We start from the raw sequence: 24,840 nt of genomic DNA, 5'->3' as shown, positions 1-24,840 counted from the left end.
ATCCAGTTGCTTTTTGGAAAAGCACTTTTTGGACAACCATGACCTGGACTGAGAATCTCCACAGACAGTCTTCCAATATTTGAGGGGCTGTCACAGGGAAGAGGGATCCATTTATTCTCCAAAGCACCCGAGGGCAGGAAAAGTGCTTCCTTCACTTTGTATACACAATGGCCGGCAGTCACACTTTACCTACATTAAGATCAAGATTTGTGAAACCACTGATACCTTGAAAGACACTGATGTTCTTGTCAAGCAATGTGGAGGAGCATCCACTATTCAATGAGTTAGGAATTTGGAACTCCAAGCAACCAGACTTGATAGGCAAACTGTCTTTTAAAATATCTTACAGAAGTTAAATGAATGAAAGAAGCAGACATTATTCATAAGAAATTTATTGAACAATCATTTGCAAGAAAAAAAAGAGAAGATTGTATTCTCTTATAAAGCAAATTAAGAACACTACATAGAGAATAAAATTGAATTCTGGTGGTAAATAATCATACATTTCATAGGAAACAGAATTTTCCCATTTTTTGGCAAATATATGACTTTAAATATATAACTGCAGTTAACATTGCAAGCAAAATCTATCAAAAAACAGATAAGACACAAGAAAGGAAATGATGCATTATCAGATGTTCATTCGCTCCCTGTATTTGCAATGCAAAATCATCATTAGTCAGATAATCCATTTAGAATACAGAAAAGTCTCCTAACCCTTTGGCATGCATATCATGATGTTCTCTAAGTCTGAAGCATTGGGGCATCAACCCCTTGGAAAAGGAACCATTAAATGCAATGCCCTGATGTGGCTAAACAATATAATTTCTAACACATGCAAGAGATGTCCTGTATACTGTTAATCCTTAGCCATTACTGTCTCCTGGGACTTGCATGCAAAGAGGAGGGAAACCCCTTGCTGCACTACTTACTCATACTACAGAATGCAGAATTGTGAACCTAAAATGGTCTGATGGCAAAAATGGATATACAGCCCTAAAGTGGCAGTGGGGGACAATGACAATGAAGTCTTTGTTATTCTTGGATCCAACTTAATCCCTTCTCCAGTACTTCAAACTGCAGGTGTTAAAGTTAATTTCTGCCCCATTCTTCAGCCTGTTGAATCCCACTATCTTTATCTGAAACTGACAACATATCAATTTTTTAATGTTAGTGGCATTATTAGGTCCGATTATTGCTTCTACATTGTGCTCATGACAAGGTCAGGCTTTTAGCATGCTTCTGGGACAAACTACATAATCAAATCAAAGAACTGTCCTCATTTTTCCTTTAGAGTGTTGAGGAAAGTTTGGAGAATGTTATTACTGTGTTGCTCATTCCTCAATAATTGGCACCTTTATTTACGTATGCATGATAACTGGGTGCTAAAAGCACTGCCAATAGAAACTGCCCCCCCCATATGTTATCTAGCAATAGAATGTGCATACAGCAAGACTATAACACTATCCAGGAATAAGAGTGGAGTTAAGCTAGATAGGAGTTGTACCGCTGGCTGATATTGCTAAGTCTTCAGCTTCTAATATTAGGCTATCCTAAAATCCTGAAAAACTAAACTGTACTACTGTTCAGAGATAAATTGGAATCATTGTCCATGCAGCAAGTGAGCTGGATCATTGACAATTCTTGATCTGCTTACCCATAGGACTTCGGAGGTTACATTCACTGGGAAAGACTCTCAAAATATGAGAAACAGTAACACAAACTCTCATTAATTCCCCTGTTTACACTTGCCAGCTCTAACCTAATGGAAAGAAGCGAGGGTGTGGGTGAACCAGAGATGCCACTAGTGCCTCTCTCTCTGAGTCACAGTATCTAATGCAGAAGTTAGCAAAACTGCTGTCTGAATTTTAGAATAGTCTCCGCCTGGGTAGTGAAGTCTTGTAAAGAGACTTGCCCCTGGCCTCAATATAGAAGATTCGCATTTCTTTGCCATCAATCTCAAAGTAGGCAAAGCCTCCTTGGGAAGACGTCTGCCCATAGAAGAAGCGTAGGTAGCCATTTGGGACTTTATGGAGGTGTTGCTTGGAGTTGTCCATGAAGTTTCCTGCTCCACTTAAGACATGGCCTATGCCACCTTTGTCCAGTAGGTACTATTTAATTGGAGAAAGAAGAAGAAAAAGAAGAAGAAACAACAGATTTAGATCAGGACCGCATCACACTATTTGGGGTCCTCTTTGTCCATTATGCTTTAAGTGCACATTAACATTCCTATGGAGAAACATTAATTAGATATCTATTCATAATACAGAATAACAGAGTTGGAAGGGACCTTGGAGATCGCCTCGTCCAACTATCTGTCCAAGGACCTATATCGGACAAATAGCTGTCCAGTCTCTTCTTAAAAACCTCCTGTGATGGAGCACTCACAACTTCTGGAGGCAAGCCGTTCCACTGGTTAATTGCTTGATTTCTAGCTCAGTCCAGGACTTGAAGAATAACCATAGCAAGGTCATTGCTATAATTACAGCAATGGGAAAAAAATATTAGATGTTCCAACCAAAATAAGCCTGGAGAACAATTGCTTATTTAATGCTCAGAATATGCTAGATGACACAGGCAATGAAATGCATGCCTGTGCTAAAAGGGCTTTCAGTTTGTTTGAGATGAATAAAAGAGAATGGATTTGGGGATAGATCCTTAGGAAACACACATAGGACAGCTAAGCCCATTCAAGAAAAGCTTTCATACAGGAGAAACCCAATGAAAACTTTCAAGAAACCAAAAGAGCTGGCTAGAGAGAAGGCAAGAATACAGTAGGTGCAACATAGAGTTCAGTACAAACACGACAGGATAAAAGGTAAGTCAAGGCAAAAGAACACTGCCTAGGCTTTTCTCACTCAATCCACAATGAAAGCAGAAAGGTTATGCTTAAGATTGTTATAAAAAGAAACTGTAAAAAAGCAATAAAGACTGCAGACTGGAAAGCAGATCAGAAAAACTGCAAATATGCACGAAGCCTATGAAGAACTCATTTTACACTTATTGCCATAAACCATTTACAGTCTTGATCATCTCCAGCAATTATAAAGGAGCCTATTGTCCTTCCCATTTTATAGGTTAAAAATAAAGACTGACAGGCAGATTTCTTGACAGACCTCAGACTTCTCTCTTTCATCAGTTGGGTTCCCATTCCAGGAAGCATTCAATAGCACACTCAAGCCAGTAACTTTCTAAATGTTCTGTGCTACAGCCACAATCACCTCAGCCAAGATGGTCAATGGGGGTAGTGGAAGAAACATCTAGAGGGTTGTAGTTTCCCTCCCTACAGAGGACAGCAGAACTCAGTGATATGAAGTTTCTTCTCTTACCTGCAGGTTGTGATCATGGCCACACAGGTAGGCAGTGGCCTTGTGTTTCAATAGCAGTGGCTGAAGCTGCTTGACCAAGCATTCAGTGGGGCCGTGCTTTCCCACAGACCATACTGGGTAGTGCCCTGCCACCAGCAAGTAGTCATCCTGGGAACTGGCCATCTGTTTGCGGAGCCAAGACAACTGGCTACGGGCCATGCCTGCATTCTGAGGATGTAAGGGCTGCTCGCTTTGGAAGTCATCTGAATTACCGCAGATGGTCACCGTGTCTATCATGAGGATGGCAAGAGTAGTATTGCTGCCAGGCACCTTGAACTTCAGCTTGTAGTAATATTTAGGGAAATGCCTGCATAAAAAAGGTTGGAGGAAGAAGCTTTAGAGCAGTGGTTCTCAACCTTTTTAATGTCGCGACCCCCAACCGGTCGTAAGTCAAGGACTACTCAACTGGTGCAGCACCGTTTGCAGAATGGGACTTTTGGCGGGCTCAGCAGGGCAGAGACAGCCTGGACAATTCCTATTCAAGAGAGTCTATTCTATTGGCTTTCAAAAGCCAATAGAATAAAAGGGAATAGCACAGCTAAAGAAAAGGGGAAAAAATGGCGGACTGTTTTGTTTGGCGACCCCCGTGAAATGGTCGTTCGACCCCAAATGGGGTCCCAACCCAAATGGGGTCCCAACATGCTTCTACTTCAGAAGAGCATTTCCAAGGTACTTCAAGATCTGCAAAAGGCACATGTTCTAGATAACTTTTTAAAAAAAGAATATCTCCATCCCAACAGGAATATCATAGCAAATGCCTAAACAAACTGGTAGCTTTGAGTCCTTGAACCAAAACTTTATTTACAAATGTAATTTGGAGAAGCAAGGAAAATGCTTCTTGCCATGTGACTGAAGCACTGTGGCCAGCCAGCCCAGAGAGGTACAGAAGTTAAATCCAGGCCAACTTTCAGCCGTAAAAGTAACATGGGATTCCCTAAAAACTTACTCTTTGTTTCTCAGTGTAAGGAGAAACAAGTGGTAGAAGAGGATCCCAGGAATTCAACCTATTGGCTACTAATAATAGTACAGATGTTGGCCAGACTCCAGTCTAAGTTCATTCAAAAACCAGAAAGAGCTTATGACTAATAATCTCTACAGGAACCACATTTTTTGTTTTTTGTTTTAAAAAATCTAAGCATGTACATATAAATACAGGATATAAAATCACAGGAAGAATAAAATAAATGATGTCCCAATGGTTTATGTCCACAATGTCCCTTGGCAAAGAGGAACACTTTCACAGCCAGAGCATTGGAAGCCAGTTAAAAATTGTGTACTGTGATGTATGATGCAAAAATTGTGACTGATTTACATCAAATGCATGTAGCTAAGAATAGAGTTTGAATTATTACATTCATCTGTGTGCTGCCATGTTGATGCAATCTTGGCTTGCTGCACATATGTATGAGGCAAATAATTAAAAGTGTTATCACTGTTGTGGGTAGGGCAGGACACAACTGTTCAATTAGCATAGTTGTGTGTGGGGAAAGAGGGTGTTTCTGTTTAAGAAGGAAATAGGAACTCAAAGAAAGCATAAAAGTCTCTGTATAACATCTGTTCTCATACCCCAAGGATAATAACGATTATTGTATGTTATTGTAAAAGGTAATTTAAAAGAATGATTCATGCTCTTTGAGAGATAGCATAATCTGGTGGCCACTGATATTTATTGTTTGTGGGGGGAAATCCCTTTTTTTTCTAATAGTAAGTACAGTTCAACATTAGAATCAATGTCCTAGAAAAGTGGTTGCCTGCCAACAGTGATTGTGCCCAAGTGGAAGTTAGACAACCATCTGCCTGAGATGCTGTAAGAAGCTGGCTGCACTGAGTAGGATTAGCCCCGATGGCCTCTTCGAGGGTTCCGTGATTTCAGTGTGAATATTCTAGCAGAGGATATTCCCTGCAACGCAATGACATTTCTTGCACATTGTTTCTCTCCTCACCAAGACCTGCATACCCAGTGAATACATTTCCTTCCATCCTTTATCAGACCCCAGCCTTACCAGCGCTTGGAGATTTTGCTATAAGCAATCTGGGCAGACACATTCCCAGAATGATCATGGTTTCCAGCCACAACATACCAGGGCAATTTACGCAGTGAGGGTGCTTGGAAAACTGATTCAAAGGTTTCCTATAAAGAAACAAGAAACGTTTATTTGTGGGGAAGAGGAAGAAATATTTTCTGCACAGTATCAGCTGCTGGTAAAAGTGTCAAGATTTTTCCAGGGATCACAAAAATTAGCAACTGTTTCTTTTACAATAGGTGGCTTCCGACAAGCAAAGTCAATGGGGGAAGCCAGATTCAATTAACAACTACATAATTCACTTAACAACTTTATGATTCATTTAACAACTTCATGATTCACTTAACAACTGTGGCAAAAAGGTCACAAAATAGGACACAATTCACTTAACTGTCTTGCTTAGCATTGAAAATGTTGGGCTTAATTGTGGTTGTAAGTAGGGGACTACCTGTAGTAGGTTGGGGACATCAACTTAAAATTTTTGGGTACTTATTATTACCTTTGTAACTTTACAGACTGACAGCTCCACTCCATCACACCCCTAGGAAAAACTGGGGAGCTTCTGCATTTGGACCTAGGTGGAATCATGGAATCAACCTTTTTCTTCTGAGGTTTAATGAAGGGGAAGCATCTTGCCTTTTTAAGAGGGGCATCAATGTCTACAAATTCCTGCAAGGGGTCCGTCCAGTTCTGATGGAAGGGAGGACTTGTCAGAGGCCCAAAACTGGATTCTTCCAAAACAAGAATCTGCTTCAGTTATTGATTGTCCACCCCTCTCTTTGGGATGTTTAGTTGCAATCTCATGATGTATCAGAGATAATTCCATCCTTCCACTCGAAAAGGAGTCCTGCCCAGCCAAGTGATTGTTGTTATTGTTGTTAATTGCGAAGTCGTGTCCGACCCATCGCGACCCCATGGACAACATTCCTCCAGGTCTTCCTGTCCTCTACCATCTTCTGGAGTCCATTTAAATTCACACCTACTGCTTCAGTGACTCCATCCAGCCATCTCATTCTCTGTCGTCCCCTTCTTCTATTGCCCTCAATCTTTCCCAGCATTAGGCTCTTCTCCAGTGAATCCTTCCTTCTCATTAGGTGGCCAAAGTACTTGAGTTTCAACTTCAGGATCTGGCCTTCTAAAGAGCAGTCGGGGTTGATCTCTTCTAGGACCGACCGGTTTGAACGCCTTGCAGTCCAAGGGACTCGCAGGAGTCTTCTCCAGCACCACAGTTCAAAGGCCTCAATTCTTTTGCGCTCAGCCTTTCTTATGGTCCAACTTTCACAGCCATACATTGCAACTGGGAAAATCATGGCCTGGACTATGCGCACTTTTGTTGGCAGGGTGATGTCTCTGCTTTTTAGAATGCTGTCTAGATTTGCCATAGCTTTCCTCCCCAGGAGCAAGCGTCTTTTAATTTCTTGGCTGCAGTCCCCATCTGAGGTGATCTTGGAGCCCAGAAAAATAAAATCTGTCACTACCTCCATTTCTTCCCCATCTATTTGCCAGGAATTGAGAGGGCCGGATGCCATGATTTTGGTTTTCTTAATGTTGAGTTTCAAGCCAACTTTTGCACTCTCCTTCTTCACCCGCATCAAGAGGCTCTTTAGTTCCTCTTCACTTTCTGCCATTAGAGTGGTATCATCTGCATATCTTAGGTTGTTGATATTTCTCCCGGCAATCTTAATTCCAACTTTTGATTCATCTAGCCCTGCCTTTCTCATGATGTGCTCTGCATATAAGTTAAATAGGCAGGGCGACAGTATACAGCCTTGCCGGACTCCTTTTCCAATTTTGAACCAATCAGTGGTTCCGTGTTCAGTTCTCACTGTTGCTTCTTGACCCGCATATAGGTTTCTCAAGAGACAAATGAGATGGTCTGGTACTCCCATCTCTTTAAGAACTTGCCACAATTTGTTGTGATCCACACAATCAAAGGCTTTTGCATAGTCAATGAAGCAGAAGTAGATGTTTTTCTGGAACTCCCTAGCTTTCTCCATGATCCAGCGTATGTTGGCAATTTGATCTCTAGTTCCTCTGCCTCTTCGAAATCCTGCCTGTACTTCTGGTAGTTCTCGATCCACATACTGCTGGAGTCTAGCTTGTAGGATTTTAAGCATAACTTTACTAGCATGTGAAATGAGTGCAATGGTGCGATAGTTTGAACATTCTTTGGCATTGCCTTTCTTTGGAATTGGAATGTAAACTGACCTTTTCCAATCCTGTGGCCACTGTTGAGTTTTCCAAATTTGCTGGCAAATTGAGTGTAGCACTTTTACTGCATCGTCTTTTAAGATTTTGAATAGCTCAGCTGGAATACTGTCACCTCCACTAGCTTTGTTGTTGCTCAGATTTTCTAAGGCCCATTTCACTTCACATTCTAGGATGTCTGGTTCGAGGTCAGTGACCATCTCATTGTGGTTATCTGGGATGTTAAGCTCATTCTTGTATAGTTCTTCTGTGTAGTTTTGCCATCTCTTCTTAATCTCTTCTGCCTCTGTTAGGTCTCTGCCATTTTGGTCCTTTATCATGCCCATCTTTGCATGAAACGTTCCCTTCATATCTCCAATTTTCTTGAAGAGATCTCTGGTCCTCCCTATTCTGTTGTTTTCTTCTATTTCTTTGCACTGTTCATTTAAGAAGGCATTCTTATCTCTTCTAGCTACTCTCTGGAATTCTGCATTCAATTGGGTGTATCTTTCTCTTTCTCCTTTGCCTTTCGCTTCCCTTCTTTCCTCAGCTATTTGCAAAGCTTCCTCAGACAGCCATTTTGCTTTCTTGCATTTCTTTTTCTTTGGGATGGTTTTAGTTGCTACCTCTTGTACAATGTTGCGAACTTCCATCCATAGTTCTTCAGGCATTCTGTCTATCAGATCCAGTTCCTTAAATCTATTTGTCACCTCTACTGTATATTCATCAGGAATATGATTTAGTTCATACCTGAGTGGCCTAGTGCTTTTCCCTACTTTTTTCAATTTAAGCCTAAATTTTGCAACGAGAAGCTCATGATCTGAGCCACAGTCAGCTCCTGGTCTTGTTTTTACTGACTGTATAGAGCTTCTCCATCTTTGGCTGCAGAGTACATAGTCAATCTGATTTCTATGTTGACCGTCTGGTGATGTCCATGTGTAGAGCCGTCTCTTGGGTTGTTGGAAAAGAGTGTTTGTTATGACCATCGTATTCTCTTGACAAAATTCTATTAGCCTGTGCCCTGCTTCATTTTGTTCTCCAAGGCCAAACTTGCCTGTTATTCCGGTTATCTTTTGGCTTCCTACCTTAGCATTCCAATCCCCCATGATGATAAGGACATCATTTTTTGGTGTTAATTCTATAAGGTGCTGTAGGGCTTCATAGAACCGGTCAATTTCATCCTCTTCAGCACCAGTGGTTGGGGCATAGATTTGGACTACTGTGATATTGAATGGTTTGCCTTGGATTCGAATTGAGATCATTCTGTCATTTTGGGGATTGTATCCCAGTATTGCTTTTCCTATTCTTTTATTGACTATGAAGGCTACTCCATTTCTTCTGAGGGATTCTTGCCCACAGTAGTATACCTGATGGTCATCTGAGTTAAATTCACCCATTCCTGTCCATTTTAGTTCGCTGATTCCTAAGATGTCGATGTTCAGTCTTGTCATCTCTTTTTTGACTACGTCTAGCTTGCCTTGATTCATGGATCTTACATTCCAGGTTCCTATGGAGAAAAAATCTTTACAGCATCGGACTTTCCTTTCACCACCAGATATATCCACAGCTGAGCGTCCTTTCGGCTTTGGCCCAGTCGCTTCATTCTTTCTGGCGCTACTAGTACTAGCCCTCTGCTCTTCCCCAGTAGCATATTGGACACCTTCCGACCTGAGGGGCTCATCTTCCAGCGTCATATCTTTTTTCCTTTTAGTACTGTCCATGGGGTTTTCATGGCAAAGATACTGGAGTGGTTTGCCATTTCCTTCTCCAGTGGATCACATTTTGTCACATTTTGTCACATTTTGCCAAGTGATTAAAAGCTGCCTAATCCCTGAGAAGCTTCTCTTGGAAGCTAGAAGCTGAACTCTCCCTCCCTCCCAAACAGCCAGACTGTTCCTATATAAGGGGCCCTGTTTCCTAAGAGAAACTTATTCCCAAATAAGGTTTTGTCCTCTGAGGGTAGAAGCTGCACGTTTGTAAATAGTTGAAGAAGAAAATCCCAGAAAGGTTCCCTGGTCACCCTTCTTCCCACAGGGGGAGGGGGAGGAATACGTTTACCCAATGTGCAGCAGTACAGGTATACCTTGTTTTATTGCATTTCAGTTTGTTGTGCTATGCGAATAATGTGGCTTTTTACAAGAGCCTCCATCTGCAAAAAGATTGTGACTCGCTGAAGGCTCAGATGATGATTAGCATTTTAGCAATAAAGTATTTTTTAATTAAGGTATGTACTTTGGGTTTCTTTAGACATAATGCTATTGCATACTTAATAGATTACAGTATAGCGTAAACACAACTTTTATAGGCACTGGGAAACTAAAAATGTGTGTGAAGTGCTTTATTGTGAAATTTACTTTATTGAGGTGATCTGGAACCAAAACCACAATATCTCTGAAGTATATAGTTTTTTTCTACTGTTATCATTCTCAATGTAATGATTGAGCAAATTTTTCTCCTAGATACAAGTTTCTACAGAGATAATTTATATAATTTGGTTATTTGTGGCTAAAGACAGAAGCATCAACAACTCTTTTTCCTATATCAGAAGAAGGTACATTGCAGTGAGTTTTCCTCATTGTTCAAGCCCATCCCTTGTTCTTTTGATTCCATTCTTCTCACATTTGCAATGTTTCTGTTCTCTGAACACAGGAAACAAACACTTCATCCTAAGGTTCTGAAAGCTTTCATTTTTTTATCATTTCCATTTCTTCACTTCCTCTATCATTTCTACACAAACAGTTTGCTTTTTCTATTGATCTGGCAAGATGTAATCTATTTAAATGTGCATCTCCCAAATTTTAGGATTTTGACCATGTAGGCTCCTTCAATTGAATAAGTAACCCCCCCACTTATCTGTGTCTTCCCCTTCTCACTAATCCTCCCATGTAAATTTTCGTAACATCTTGCTTGGTGAAGACATCTGGAGGTCTTGAATGCTTGACAACCCACTGACTGATGCAATTTAAATTGATTTGGGATGAGACTGCTTCCCTGTCATTCATATGCTTCAGTTGATTAACCTTTAGCCAAACATTGCACATTGTCTGCAAGAATTCAGTAGTATGTATAACTCTGAACTTCAAGGTGAACCTAGGAGCAGGATCTCCCACCTCATTCTGCTTCCTCATTCCCTATCTCTGCTAAAGGGGAGATATCATGATGCCTTACTAAGATTTCAGTCACCTTTTGTGTTGCTACTCCCCACTAAGTAGATAACTTCATTTTAATTTACCATGGAATTAAAGGCCAGCATAAACATGGGCTGGAACACTGTCTGCATACCAATTATGGTGCTTATTTAACACCAAAGTGAACACTGGTTGACTGATGAGGAGAACTCAGCAGTAATGGCAAGCACATTTGTAGGGTGGCATGATGATGCTTCAGTGAGCAAAAATGGTGCCTGCGTAGACATCCTAATTGTCAGACAATAGTTTATGGAGTAAGCTAGCAAAGACTTCCTTGAACATTTTGCTTCATTTTCTAATTTCTGTCTTCACTTGTGTATGGGTGTGAGCAACAAATCTTTATGAGCTACAATTCAACCCTGTGGTCCTGATCCTTTGCACTTGACATATACTCCACATAATAATGGAGAAATATCTACATAGGGCTAGCCGAATGCTCAATATTAGCTCAAAAGAGGAGGACCTTGCAGAATGCTCAGCTAGATGCATATTGCACACGAACCAGGGATTATAGCTAAGAAACTAAGAAATGTTGTTAGCGACATGGTTAGCATAAAAATGATCTTACTACATTTTAAAAATAAACTACTAAATACTTGAATTTGAAACTGTATAACACTAATGCACTACATCTGAGAAATGAGTTTTAATTTCATCTAAGACCATCATTCAGAGAGTCAAGATGGTGTTTTCATACTCCTCACCTGAAAACGCTTGTCATACATATTGGTCACCCCATTGTAATAAAAGTTGTCTCCAAGAGATAAGATGAAATCAGCTCCCAGTGAAGCAACAGTTCGCCCCATCTCTTTGGCCACGGCTACTTCACGAGCCGTGTAGAAAGGTGCATTGGGGAGTCCACCCCAATCTCCAACTGCAATGAAGCGTAGGGAGGAACCAGCCTCAAGGCTTGGAAGGACAGCCAGGAAAACCCCCAAGAGGTACAAGAAGCTCATCCTCTGAAAATGAGAGAAGAAACCATATTATGTATTGTATGCTCACAGACACACACATACAAAGTCGTAGGAGAAGGAATCCCAGAATGTATCTGGAAAGTCCAGCCAAGTTCTGGTTCCCACCTCTAGCTTTATTATTGGTTAGAGTTGTGCCTTTCCTTTCCTCTAGTTGCTCAAGAGAAGGAGCCTGCAGCTAATCCTGCCCTCTCCAGTCTAGAGGTCACTTACTGGGATTCCAATGGCCAGCATGGTGACATCATTTATACTGGACCATCCAAACATTCAAACAGCACTGCAGTTTTTCAGACAATATGAGATAAAAAAACACAGCAGTATCATCCTGCTCTTTTTGTTCAGTTTTATACAGAAGCCTAGCTGGACTAGTGGTTGATTTCCCCCCCCCCTAATAATCCTGGGAGGAAAGCATTCACCCGCTTTATGTTCTAACACGGTGCTACTCACTCCTCAGCACCTGCTACATTGTGGTCAATGTAAGATATACTTTAGCTAAAAGTATATCTTTTAGAATAGTAATGATGCTAGGAATTCCTTATGCATTTAATCACTCACTGGTTCTTTTCTACCAGTCCTGATAAGCTTTCATATGGCAATCACAATGGGAATTAGTCTCACTGAAGTAGTGGCTTTACTGCTGAAGAGATGTAGAATACTCAATGGATTATGGATCTATCAGACAAGTAAGTTGTTTTAGATAAAGTGCATCTTGCTCATTTTGTATATTTTTCAGTGACTCTGACTTATTCAAAAGTATTACCTTGATTGAACAAAGCCATCAGTTGTGACTGAGGTCAGCATCTATTGACCTAGCTGGTGATGACCATATTTTAGTTCATTTTATATGTCTATGGAGATTCTCAGTCATCCAGGTTATAGTTATCCTAAAGGTGCTTTTTCATGAGGCAACTGGACTTTCTTCTTTTTCCTTGAAGATATTTGCTTCTTATCCAAGAAGCTTCTTCAGTTCTTCTTCAGTGCTGAAGAAGCTTCTTGGATGAGAAGCGAAATGTCTTCAAAGAAAAAAAAGAAAGTCCAGTTGCCTTGTGAAAAAGCATCCTTGGGATTTGTTTTATATGCTTTTTTTATATGTTTAGAATTCTACTTTTCTTTTTTTTGTAGATTTTAAAATTATTGTAAGTCACCTAGCGTTATGCATTTAATGGGTGGCCATATGCATCAAAATAATAAATACAATATCAAAAAATTGCAACTTGAATGTCACGTAAAAATGATAAAATTATGAATTAAATAGAAAAAGGAATAGTGAATGGTGGTTACATTAAATTCCATTTCCCATGAGATAGGTAGACAAGCAAAACTGCCAATACTGGAAAGGTACTTCGTTCAGACAATCTTAGTGATTAAACTCAAAATGAAAATTCTAAAGTACAATTTATTTTACTAGATATAATTCCAGAACATATAAATAGCAAATGTCATAATTTATTAAGATAATTTTATTAAGATTACTGCTATGAGGACAAACTTTGCGTACTAAAAATGCTAACCTTTTTTCTCTTTTAATACTTATAGTAATGTAGAAGAGATACTAGTGTTAATTTAAAAAAAATGCCTATTTTTTATTTTAACTTATATCTTCTATATCTTATATTTTCTATATCATATTTTTTCTGTCTTATATTGTATTTTGCTTGGCATGCTTCATCTTTTATTAATTGAGCATTAATTGTATAACTATTCTATTTTGTATTTATTGTTGATATTATTTTGAAAATATACCTTCTTTTAAATAAAAATAAATTAGTTAAAAAACCCCTAAAGCACTCTATTAGTACAAATGTCACTCTTTGCTTTCTTGCTTTAAAACTGTTAAGAAATCAGTTCTATCCAGAATGTTTCATTAATGTGTTTTTAACTATAGTTCTCAATGAGCATATTCAAAAAGTCTAATCCTGCAATTGCAAGTAGCTTGTGCCATTGGAAAAGATTTCTTGGAAGAGGCAGCCTCCAGCACTGGTCTTTTGAGCAATTCATATGCATTTTATTTGGACTTATGCAAGACAGGGTCGCTCTAAATGACCTATCTTTCTAGTTATCAACCTATTCTCTTCCAAATTCTTCTGCGGCTTTCTTTTCTTTAGCCTTTAAGATCCCCTATGTAATCCTCTGTCCAAATATATAACATTAAAAAAGACTTAACATAAGATCATTTTCCTACTTGGAAAAAGCTGAATTATTATCTTCCAGATTGTTTTGCATTCAGTATTTCTTATTATTAATAATTGTAAATCTGCCTTTGGCTGATCACTGTAAATATACTCTAGCAAAATCCTAATGAACAAAACCGAATGTCAGTAATATATTATTACAATAATAACAAATCAACCAAATAATAAAACTAAATAAATAAGCCTCAAGACTTTCAGTGTAGGACATGATTTTCCTCTCATTGCTCACATTAACAAAGAATTAAAGAATAGGTGGCATAATCCAACTATTTTGTCTTATTCCAGGGGCTATAGCAATCCATATGAGAGGCCTTATTGCTACAGTACTTAAGATACTCTTGAATAAATAAGATTGTTACCACTCCCTTTTAAACTTAAATTTGGTTATCCTTAGCAATATTTCATTTTAAGATGATGAGCCATCCGAGAAAATGGCATTGGTTCAAACTGGACGATCTCTATGTCTCATCTGCACGGAGGGCAACTGCAAATGGGAACCCCCTTCGTTTCCATTGCCCCGTATTAATTCACTGGAGAGCGTTTGGAAGGCCTTGAATGAGAGAGAAGATGGACAGACCCAGCAAAGTAATTGCCTCTTTGGCTGGTTTGCCGTTTGTTTTTCAGAACTCATTTTGGTATAAAATTAAATTTGGTTTTGCGCTTCCTCTTTCGTGTGATCTAATGTCTCCCTGCCGCTGTTATTTAGCCACGCTGGCATCCCGCTATCCATGGGTCTTTTCCAGCTAGGAGCCACCCATCCAGTCCAAAGGACGCTGCCTCCAGCCACCTGTAGCGGCGGCAGTGTTCCCCTCTGGATGCCCGCAAAGCCGCCCTCCTTACGTCTGTCAGTTTTCTCCGCCGACGCGCCAGTCCAGGGGTCCTCTCAGCACGGCTCGCTCCGGGATGTATCGTTCACGCCAGATCTACTGAAGCGACTCACACTGGGCAGGGGAGCATTTTATCAGGTGCTGGAAAGGGGAACTAGGGGTGGGGTGGGCAGTTCCCTCCGCCATCCCCCCCCACTCAAGGAAGTAGCGGCAAGGCAGAAAAGCTGAGTGTAGCGGAGGAACAAACCCTCTCCCCCCGCGCCATGTGACGCTTCCTCCTCCTCGCAGGCTTGGGGTTAAAGTCATTCTTTAATCTGAGCGGGGCTGATAAGAGTGGCAGCCGCCCGAAGGCATTTAACCCTTCTAAGGTGCCCAGGCGTTGGGACCTAGGAGACCACGTTCTGCAATTTAAGGGAAGCCTGAGGACACCTTGGAAGGAGAAGGGTTGGCGGGCCCTTGTGGAGGAACGATCCTTTGGGAGGTCCTGTGCAGATGGGGGCGACCTTTGGATGTTAAAACATAAACTGGAAAGGCTTTTGTGTCACTTAGGCAAATAAAAGGTCAAACCCTGCTGACCCTCCCAGTAGAGATAACAAGGAAGATGGCTGGGTCTGCTCAAGCAAGGTAAGGGTGTGTGTGTGTGTGTGTGCTGACCTTGAATGCTGTCCTTCAATCCTATTTGATCCTCCTGAGTCAGTCAAGCATAACAAAGCTGACTTTTAATATCTAAAGAAAATGTGATAGGCAGCCATTAATTACAACATTTAAACAGAAGCTGCATGTGCTGTGGGAGAATATCTTCAGGACCAAGTTGGGAACAAACACCAGAATACTGACACTTCTTTCAACCCCTGAGAGACAACTACTGATAAGTTATCGTGACATACCCAAAATAAAAAAGGAAAACATAAAATGGTGCTCTTTTGGAATGCATTGAAGATTACTTAAAATTTTCAATCAAAACACAATTATAAAATAGAAATATAAAAATGCAGCATATTTCACAGAAGAGTTGTCATTGCACTACATGCTCAGTTGCCTTCCTGTAGACGTAGATCAAAACTAGCCAGCAAGATCCCAGGGCAGGGAAGGAGTTGGGAGCCTCTGGGCTTGGGTAAAGCAAACCCTCCCCATAAGAGACAGTATGGGACTTTTCCCGCCCATGGGTTAGTACAGCAGTTTCAACGGGGAGGTGGAGGCCTAGGATATTGAAAGGGGACTATGGGTGAAAAACATATAACAGATCCCCAGCAAGTACCAAGATGGCCACAGAAAAGCAGAGTGCAACAGCAAATGCAGCAAATGCTGTCTTGTTGATGCTGGAAAAAGTTCCAGTTACTGTCCCATGTCTGGATCCGGACACCATGCAATAGTCCTGGACCTGGGGATCTTTGGAGAAAAACAAGGTCAGAAGGAGGCCATGTTTTTTTTTTTTTTTTTAAAGGTGGAGGAACACTGGGCTAATAGACAAGAGAACCTGGAAGTGAGAACCTTGATTTGGATTTCATGCTGTTACAACCCTTTTTGCAATTAGTGAAACACAGTAGGATTAATTTCTGAATGAGCGGGCAGGGGGGGGAAACTGCACTGTCGGGTCTTACTTTCTTACACTTTTGGTGAAATGAAAAGAATGTCTCAGGGAAAAATTCACTAGTTTTTAAGAGATTTGTTAGTTTAAGTAATAAAATGCACAGAAAAGTGATGTGCAGGAAATGGCCTACTCATCTTCCACTATTTGGCATTAGGTGCAAAGTTCTTTCATTTTCTTTTTAAGCTGCCCATTCTGCCTCAGTATTCCTCTGCTGAACAAATCAGGAAAGTCCACTTGAGACTAAGTCAGAGTAAAAACAGCCACACATCATGTCTTAGTTGAGACGCCACATTTAAGAAGAATCTGAGATGCAAGCAGGATATTTTAAAATTATCATTTGGTATAGACTTTAGTCCTCAGAGAGCCATAGTCTTTATTTTGAGAGCCAGTTCAGTGCAGTGGTTTAAAGCATCAGGCTAGAAATCGGGAAATTGTGAGCTCCAGTCCCACCTGAAACCAGCTGCACAATTCTGGGCTAGTCGCTCTATTGCAATCCTAGGAAAGAAGCAGGGGCAACCACTTCCCCAAAAAGCCTTGATAAGAAAACACACACACGCGCACGCGTACACACACATGCACACACACATGGATTTTATTAATCAGAATTAAGTGGCATTACTTTGAATAATCCAGGATTGGTTTTACCAGTAGAATGAAAAAATGTGAAATAGGCAGAGACAGCCAATGAACAATTATAGAATCATCAAAAATTTTATGTCGGATGATGTGATAGAAAATTGTGAAGCTCAGTATATATATAGCACATAGCAATATTAAACTGATTATTATCTGCACAACAGATAGAACAAGCTCATAACAAGGCATTGCTTCTGTTTGGTGGTGGTGGGTGGGGGTCTTTTCAGCAGTGGCTGTCTCTTTCAGCCGCTTTTGTCTTTAGGGCATACTATCCCTTCCAAAGCCCTGCTTGGGGGAAGAAGGGAGTGCCTACCACTTTAAGAGAAGTCTGTTCTTACCCTTTGAGGAAATGAGGTCTAGAAATAAAATACTGTTTATGGGGAAAGCCACTACCCAGGCACAGAGCAAAGCTGCTTTCAGCTTCTACGCCAGGGCTTTTCAACCAGTGGTACGGGTACTACCTGTGGTACATTGGCACCTGGCAGGTGGTACACGACCACCCAAGAAAAGTAGCGGGGGAGGGGAATGAGCTGAACCGGTGGCAGCAGCGCACAAGCCTGAGCGAGACATGGCTGGAGCTACAGCGCTGTCAGGGCTCAGCGGATGCGCCAGGATCAGTGCTGCTTTCCAGCTGATCAGTGCTTCTTCGGGGCTGTCAGGGCTCAGTGGAAGCACCAGGATCAGCATCAGGTTTCTGCTGGAGCTCGGCGCTGATCCTGGCACTTCTGCTGAGCCCAGAAGAAGCGCCAGGTTCTGGAATGTTGCAGCATCTCCAGGGTCTTGTGATTTACATTCAGATGCTTGGCAACTGATTCATATTTATGACAGTCACAGTGTCCCAGGGTCATGTGAAGTGACCAAAACCTGCTGCAATTACCCAGCAGACGGGGGGAATAAAAACCAAACACACCCCACCCTACCCCCGCTGCCAATCCTCAACAGAAATGCTCACAACAATGAAAACCTTGGACAAGAGGAAGAGTGTGGCCGGGTGGGCAGGCAGGTGTCTTGCTCGGCTGTGGCTTGGGGGGCACTTTTTCAGTGCCATTGTAACTTCGAACAGTCACTAAGCAAACTGTTGTAAGTCAAGGACTACCTTGACTACCTGTACTTCATCACTTTTTTCCTTTTTTTTCTTTTTTGGTCATCAAGTTTTTGACACCTTGCTAGGCTGGGATATGATCGGACTCGTGGTATGACTGGATTATTTTATTCTTTTATGACTGTTTTTAACCTTGTACGCCGCCCTGAGTCCTTTGGGATTGGGCGGCATATAAATATTTGTAAATAAATAAAATAAATAAATAAATAAATAGGCTACTAGTGGTACTTGGATGTTGCCATATCCTAAAAGTGGTACAATGGGTGAAAAGGTTGAGAAGCCCTGTTCTACGCAATCCGTTGTTGGGTCTTACATGAGGTATTTTTAATTATTTGCCAAAACAAGCAAATGAAAAGTCAGAAGTCTCTTAACTTCTAACAATACTTACATAAATACTTAAATACAACATTTATTCTTCAGATATATAAAATATGCTGTCTCTGCTGCAGAAGGGGAAGAAAATTATTAGCAGGGAGAGAATTTGATGTTTTGTTAAATTGACACAAACAGACTCAGCACCAGCGCATGGCCACCCATCTTGTTGAGGGAGTAGATGCCCAAGAATGGCCTCCCTCTCATGTGCTGGCATGGAATATCACACAGCAGCTCCATCCCCTGACAAGAAACCTATAACCAGAGTCTGGGGCCCAGTTGCTCAGTCTTTTTTTCCTTAAGCTTTCTGCAATCTTTTCCTCCTTTGGGATATTAGTGAGTAAAAGCATCAGATGATAAGTGCCTTATCACTGCCTTTGTCGCGGCACGTTCTGTAGCACCTCAATGTAAGCAGGATACCCAACATCAGATCCTAGGAGCAGGAAATAGCGTGGTTCATCATGCCAGCATACTAGAGGGACATCATGCTTGGGCATCTATTCCCTCAACAAACCATAGTTGGTATTTTTCCCCAATAAGCATCTGGAAGAAGGGATGACATTTCTGGCACAGGTAGTCCTTGACTTACAGCCATTCATTTAGCAAGCATTCAGAGTTACAATATCAGTGAAAAAAAAGACTTATAACCTGTCCTTGCACTTACAACAGTCACAGTATCCCAATGATTGTGTGGTCAAAATTCAGGTGCTTGGCAACCGCCATGCATTTATGAAAGCTGCAGAATCATGGGACCTTGCAATCACCTCTTGTGACCTTCCCAGCCAGTTTCTGACAAGCAAAGTCAATGGGGAAGCTGCATTTGCTTAATGCCTGCATGATTTGCCTAGCAACCACTGCAAGAATGGTCATAAAATTAGGCACAGCACACTTAGCAACTGCCTAGATTAGCAACAGAAATTCTGGTCCCAACTGTGGTCTTAAGTTGAGGACTCCATATAACGTCCCCCTTCTTTTTGAGGATTCCCTCTAACAAAAGACACAGGGAGAGGGGTCTACAGGGTGGGGGCACAATGGTGTGGTCAGCCTTCTGTCTATTGTTTATGTGATGCCCATAAAAGGCCAGCAGAGCTTCAATTGCACTGTTGTGGTTGCTACTTTTTTAACCATATTCTGCAGACACTGCTGGACTCATAGTAGAGTTTTTTTCAGTCAGTTTAAACCTCATGACATGCCTAATCTTTCTGGGTGAAGTTTTAAGCCTTTCTGCCAAAATTACCTCAACTCGCTTTGTAATCATATAGTCTTGTTTAGCATAGCTAGTAGTTAACATTTTAGACAGATGAGCCAATGTTATAAGAAGATTGCTTTGCAAACATCATTTAAAAAGGAGCAGCACCAATCACACAGACAGAATTCCATATAAAATCAATAAAATTTGGTACAATGTAGGTAGTTGTACATTATCTGTCTTAGTATGAACCTGATATTCAAATTAGACATGCTGTAGAGGGGACATTTAGAGCAGAAGTTCCCAACCTTTTGGGCACCAGGAACTGGTTCCGTGGAGAGAGGTTTTTCCACAGACTGGAGGGTGCGTGGTTTTGTGTGCTGCCTGCATCCCATGGATGGGGCTTTGCTTGTTTGTGCGGACCAGTTGCTGGCATGCCATGGCCTGGTACTGGTCCACAGACCAGGAGTTGGGGACCCCTGAGTTAGAGGGAAAATTTTTGATCTTCTGCTTGCATGTTAATTGCCAAGAATTGAAAGGAAAAGATCCTTTAGCAAGATGAACAATACACAAATAAAATTAATAATAATAATTTCTTGTCCATAGTGCACAATCTGGTCCATGGAATACCAATGGCTTTCAAAACTTTCATCATGATAAGCTAAAACAGTGGTTCTCAACCTGTGGGTTGGGACCCCATTTGGGGTCGAACGACCATTTCACGGGAGTCACCAAACAATGCAGTCTGCCATTTTTCCCCCTTTTCCTTAGCTGTACTACTCCCTTTTATTCTATTGGCTTTTGAAAGCCAATAGAATAGACTCTCTTGAATAGAGTCTAATTCTATTGGCTTTCAAAAGCCAATAGGAATTGTCCAGGCTGTCTCTGCCCTGCTGAGCCCGCCAAAAGTCCCATTCTGCAAACGGTGCTGCACCAGTTGAGTAGTCCTCGACTTACGACCAGTTGAGTAGTCCTCGACTTACAACCAGTTGGGGGTTGCGGCATTAAAAAGGTTGAGAACCGCTGAGCTAAAATAAAATTCAGTTCGCTAAACAGTAACTTCACCATTTTTATTTAAAAATGATAAAGGACTAAAATCAATGCTTATGGCTTAGCTGAGTTTAATCTATTGTATTTTAAAACAAAATATCAAACAAAAAACAAATTACAAAAACATTTTGAAAAGTTCACCCCTTTCCCTCATTTTAGAATCTAAAACATATTTTTTAAAAAGTCTGGCCCATGGCCCAAAATTGCCTAGTCCTGATTTTAGGAGAATAAATGAACTCAACCTCAGCAGAGATTGTTTGATCCAGTAATTCAATACATTTAATTTCTGATGTCAAAAAATCAAGTCAATTTAATGTATTTGTTGGCTTTTTTTAGTCATTATATATTTTTTAATTAAATAGCTGGATTCAAACTATCAGTAGTACTGTTCCAATATTTCAGTCTGATCACTCCTACAAGTTGCAAGCAGAAGCAATTAGATAAATAGAAATCTTCCAGGAATAGGCAACCTTTTGTACATACAACATATGTGAATGAAACATACCTCCCTCACACTAAAACATACATATTCTCAAATATGTTACATTCGCAGAGGATGTTCCACAAACACACATTTGAAAGCCACTTGCCTTCATGTTGTAACTGAGTGCCAGATTCACTCAGCTGATTTAAATTCCTATCATTCAGAAGGGCGGATGCATTCTGACATATACAGGTAGTTTATCAAAAACCCTGTTCTTTTGTGTTAAATAGAAAAAGATTTTATCTTTTGAAACTCAGCAAAAGTTGAGAACCAAAGACTCGTAAGGATCTAATAGGAATCCCCAGGAATTACCTGGAGGAAGAATTCAGGAATTCTTTAGCTGGAGGGAAATCTACTTCAGGAAGGATAGCAGAAAACATCCATTTAAATAAGCTTGATTAATTATATGCCATTAAGTTGTCCATGAGCTCTTAGTGATCACATATTTTTTCTTTATGAGAAGTATACCTCCATTTAGGTATACTATCTAGGAATAATTTTCATTTCTTTTTCTGTGCATTGCTAATATATTGTCCTGAAGTTTATGTATCTCTATGTGAGGACCCACCCCACTTTGCATCTTAAGAAGACAGAACTCTTGGAATAATTCTTCCAACAGGAATCCTTTATTAAGAGAAAATGGTTGCAGGCATGCTAGACAGGACTTGGGGTTCAAGCTCTCCCATTCAAGGTTTTAAGGGGTTCCCCAGTAGTCCCACCCAATCAACCCCCCTTCCAGTGATAGTTTCAAGTATCACAATTCCATCCCCTTTCTTCTTCCGTCTGGATGGAGACTTCAGATAACTACATGAAAGGCAATTACTCTTCTTTGATATGTTAAAGCTTAGAGGCCACAATAAACACACATTCAGTCCTTTGAAGTGTGCTGAAGGAAGTGAGGGCCATAAAGCCCCTTTGCTCTCCCCCTTTTCTCCCTCTTATGGCAGAATCCAGAGAAGGCAGAATTGGGAGTTTCTATGTTTGATAATTAAAGATGAAATATAATTGGATTCTGACATCCGGCCCCTCTTAACAATAAGAGAGATCCACCTGAAAGAAAACACAAGTAAAAAATTTAGTTAGGCTTGTTAGGATACTCTGTGTGAAACTTCTTCAATAGCTTCGGGGCTCTGACGTGACGTTTATGGACCCACTCATTTTGTGAGGCAGGGAGGTGTTTCCAGGCAACTAGGTACTGAGTTGTTCCACGATATCTCCTAGAGTCAAGGATCTCTTTTATTTCGAAGTGTTGTTCCCCCTCCACCATGATTGGAGGTGGTGGGGGGGGGATTTTTGGCCGTAGAGGTGACTGATGCTCTCTTTTCAGCAAGCTGCAATGAAAAATTGGGTGTATTTGCCTGAGGTTTTTGGGTAATTCTAATTCTACTGTTACTGGATTTATGATTCTTTTAATTGGAAAAGGTCCTATATATTTTGGTCCAAGTTTTTTACAGGGCTGTAGGGACTTTAGGTATTTTGTAGATAAGTACACCATTTCTCCTATAATGAATGGTGTAGGCTCAACCCTTTTTTTATCGGCTTGTGCTTTGTATGCCCGCCTAGCTTCATCTAGTGATTTTCTGACTATTGGCCAGGTGTTTTGTAGGTTTTCCATCCATTCTTTCAGTGAAGGGATCGTTGGTTCTTTTGGGGTTAACTCTGGCATAGGGTTGAAACTTTGGCCGTTGGCTATTTGAAAAGGAGTGTAGCCTGTGCTGGAGTGGACTGCATTATTGTAGGCAACTTCTGCAAAAGGAAGTAAGTCCGTCCAATCACTCTGTTGGAAATTTAAAAAACATCTCAAATATTGCTCAAGTACCGACTGGCAGCGTTCCGCTTGTCCATCTGTCTGAGGGTGATGGCTAGATGTCAGTCCCTGAGTGGTCCCTAAGAGGGATAAAAATTCCTTCCAAAATGTAGACGTAAATTGCACTCCCCTATCAGAGATGATGCGTTGGGGTGCCCCGTGCAATCTGTAAATGTGCTGGATAAAAAGTTTTGCTAAGGCCTTTGCAGTGGGAATTTTTTGGCAAGGGATAAAGTGCACCTGTTTGGAAAATAGGTCCGTGACTGTCCAGATAACAGTATTCCCATTGCTTTCAGGCAATTCCACTATAAAATCCATGGCTATTTCCCTCCAGGGGGCTGAGGGACTTGCCACTGGTTGTAACAGCCCTGGCGATTTCCCTTGCAACCTCTTTGCTGATGCACAGGTTGGGCAGCTGGCAACATAACTTTCTATGTCCTTTTTTATTGATGGCCACCAAAATTGCCGTTTAATTAAGTGTAAAGTTTTTACAAATCCAAAATGCCCTGCTGATTTTGTGTCATGGCAAAGTTGCATGAAAGTTAGTCTTTGAGTTGTTGGTATATATAACTTTTCCCCTACCCAAGGCAATCCGTCTCTCATTGTGCACACATGTTTGTTTTTCTGGAACCAATCATCTGTTTCCAAACTTTTTCTGAATTCAATCCCAGTTTGGCTGTCCAGTTGTGGTTTTATTTTGGCTTGGGTTCTTGTGGTTACTGGCGCTGCCAGTTGTGATTCTGCCATTATTGGTCTAGAGTCTGTGGTTCGTGCGCTGTTATATTGGGGCATGCGAGATAGTGCATCTGCCAGGAAGTTCTTTCTTCCTGGTAAATGTTTGAGCTTAAATTGGAATTGGTGAAAATGCTGGGACCAGCGGGCTTGTTTGGGATTGAGTTTCCTGGGAGTTTTCAGGGCTACTTTGCATCTTAAGAAGACAGAACTCTTGGAATAATTCTTCCAACAGGAATCCTTTATTAAGAGAAAATGGTTGCAGGCATGCTAGACAGGACTTGGGGTTCAAGCTCTCCCATTCAAGGTTTTAAGGGGTTCCCCAGTAGTCCCACCCAATCAACCCCCCTTCCAGTGATAGTTTCAAGTATCACAATTCCATCCCCTTTCTTCTTCCGTCTGGATGGAGACTTCAGATAACTACATGAAAGGCAATTACTCTTCTTTGATATGTTAAAGCTTAGAGGCCACAATAAACACACATTCAGTCCTTTGAAGTGTGCTGAAGGAAGTGAGGGCCATAAAGCCCCTTTGCTCTCCCCCTTTTCTCCCTCTTATGGCAGAATCCAGAGAAGGCAGAATTGGGAGTTTCTATGTTTGATAATTAAAGATGAAATATAATTGGATTCTGACACTCTACATGTTTGTTATCACATGTTTGATGCAATAATTGCAGAGTGCGATAACCTGACACTGTATTTTAAAACTATTATTAGTACTATAATGAAGACCTGAACAAGTTGAGTTGCATATGAAAACTGGAAAGAGGTTAACATCAACTGATAGATTCTACTGTATTAATTTGAAGAAACATTCAGGCTACCTAAATAAAGACTAAGCTATATTTGGAAATGCCAAAATTCCATGAACTGGCCTATTGGATAAAAATAAAATAAAAAAATAGGGTGAGAATAGAGGAAGCAACAAATTCTCACAGAAGACAAGTCATTTTGTCCTGTCAGTATTATTATATAGAGGTTTAATGTATGAGGGAAGGAAGGTGGTCAACTAGTTCTTATTATTAGGAATTCTAAGATGGCGACAAATATTAATGGCTAAATATAACTTTTTGCTGGTGAATACTGTGTAGCTGTAATCCAGCCATTTCTAAGGGTCTGGC

General features: G+C 40.8%; 1 protein-coding gene and 1 long non-coding RNA gene across 2 annotated transcripts; one reads left to right on the top strand and one right to left on the bottom strand.

Moving 5' to 3' along the window:
• Positions 1-374: 374 nt before the first annotated feature.
• On the bottom strand, positions 375-14,960 carry ACP5 (acid phosphatase 5, tartrate resistant). Its single transcript, XM_039347510.1, has 5 exons — positions 14,771-14,960; positions 11,472-11,726; positions 5,372-5,499; positions 3,330-3,675; positions 375-2,111 (listed from the first exon to the last, which is right to left on the bottom strand). The coding sequence occupies exons 2-5, from the start codon at positions 11,721-11,723 to the stop codon at positions 1,869-1,871; spliced, it is 969 nt and encodes a 322-aa protein (XP_039203444.1). The 5' UTR covers positions 11,724-11,726; positions 14,771-14,960; the 3' UTR covers positions 375-1,868.
• A 345-nt stretch (positions 14,961-15,305) lies between these two features.
• LOC120309875 lies at positions 15,306-15,650 on the top strand. Its single transcript, XR_005557219.1, has 2 exons — positions 15,306-15,381; positions 15,530-15,650. It is a non-coding gene; the product is annotated as an uncharacterized LOC120309875 (long non-coding RNA).
• The last annotated feature ends 9,190 nt before the right edge of the window (positions 15,651-24,840 follow it).

Source organism: Crotalus tigris, unplaced genomic scaffold, assembly GCF_016545835.1.
Source record: "Crotalus tigris isolate CLP2741 ecotype Arizona unplaced genomic scaffold, ASM1654583v1 scf7180000018084.670488, whole genome shotgun sequence".
NCBI lineage: Eukaryota > Metazoa > Chordata > Lepidosauria > Squamata > Viperidae > Crotalus > Crotalus tigris.
The sequence above is the reverse complement of the archived record's forward strand: the minus strand, read 5'-3'. Positions and strand labels throughout refer to the sequence as shown.

What these genes read in the sequence shown, in the direction of transcription:
- ACP5 (XM_039347510.1), bottom strand. Translation starts at nt 11,723, where the DNA reads ATGAGCTTCTTGTACCTCTTGGGGGTTTTCCTGGCTGTCCTTCCAAGC. An exon ending in AGCAAAATCTCCAAGCGCTG is followed by an intron (nt 3,676 to 5,371) that starts GTAAGGCTGGGG and finishes TTTTTTATGCAG; the next exon opens with GCATTTCCCTAAATATTACT. An exon ending in GCCATGATCACAACCTGCAG is followed by an intron (nt 2,112 to 3,329) that starts GTAAGAGAAGAA and finishes CCAATTAAATAG; the next exon opens with TACCTACTGGACAAAGGTGG.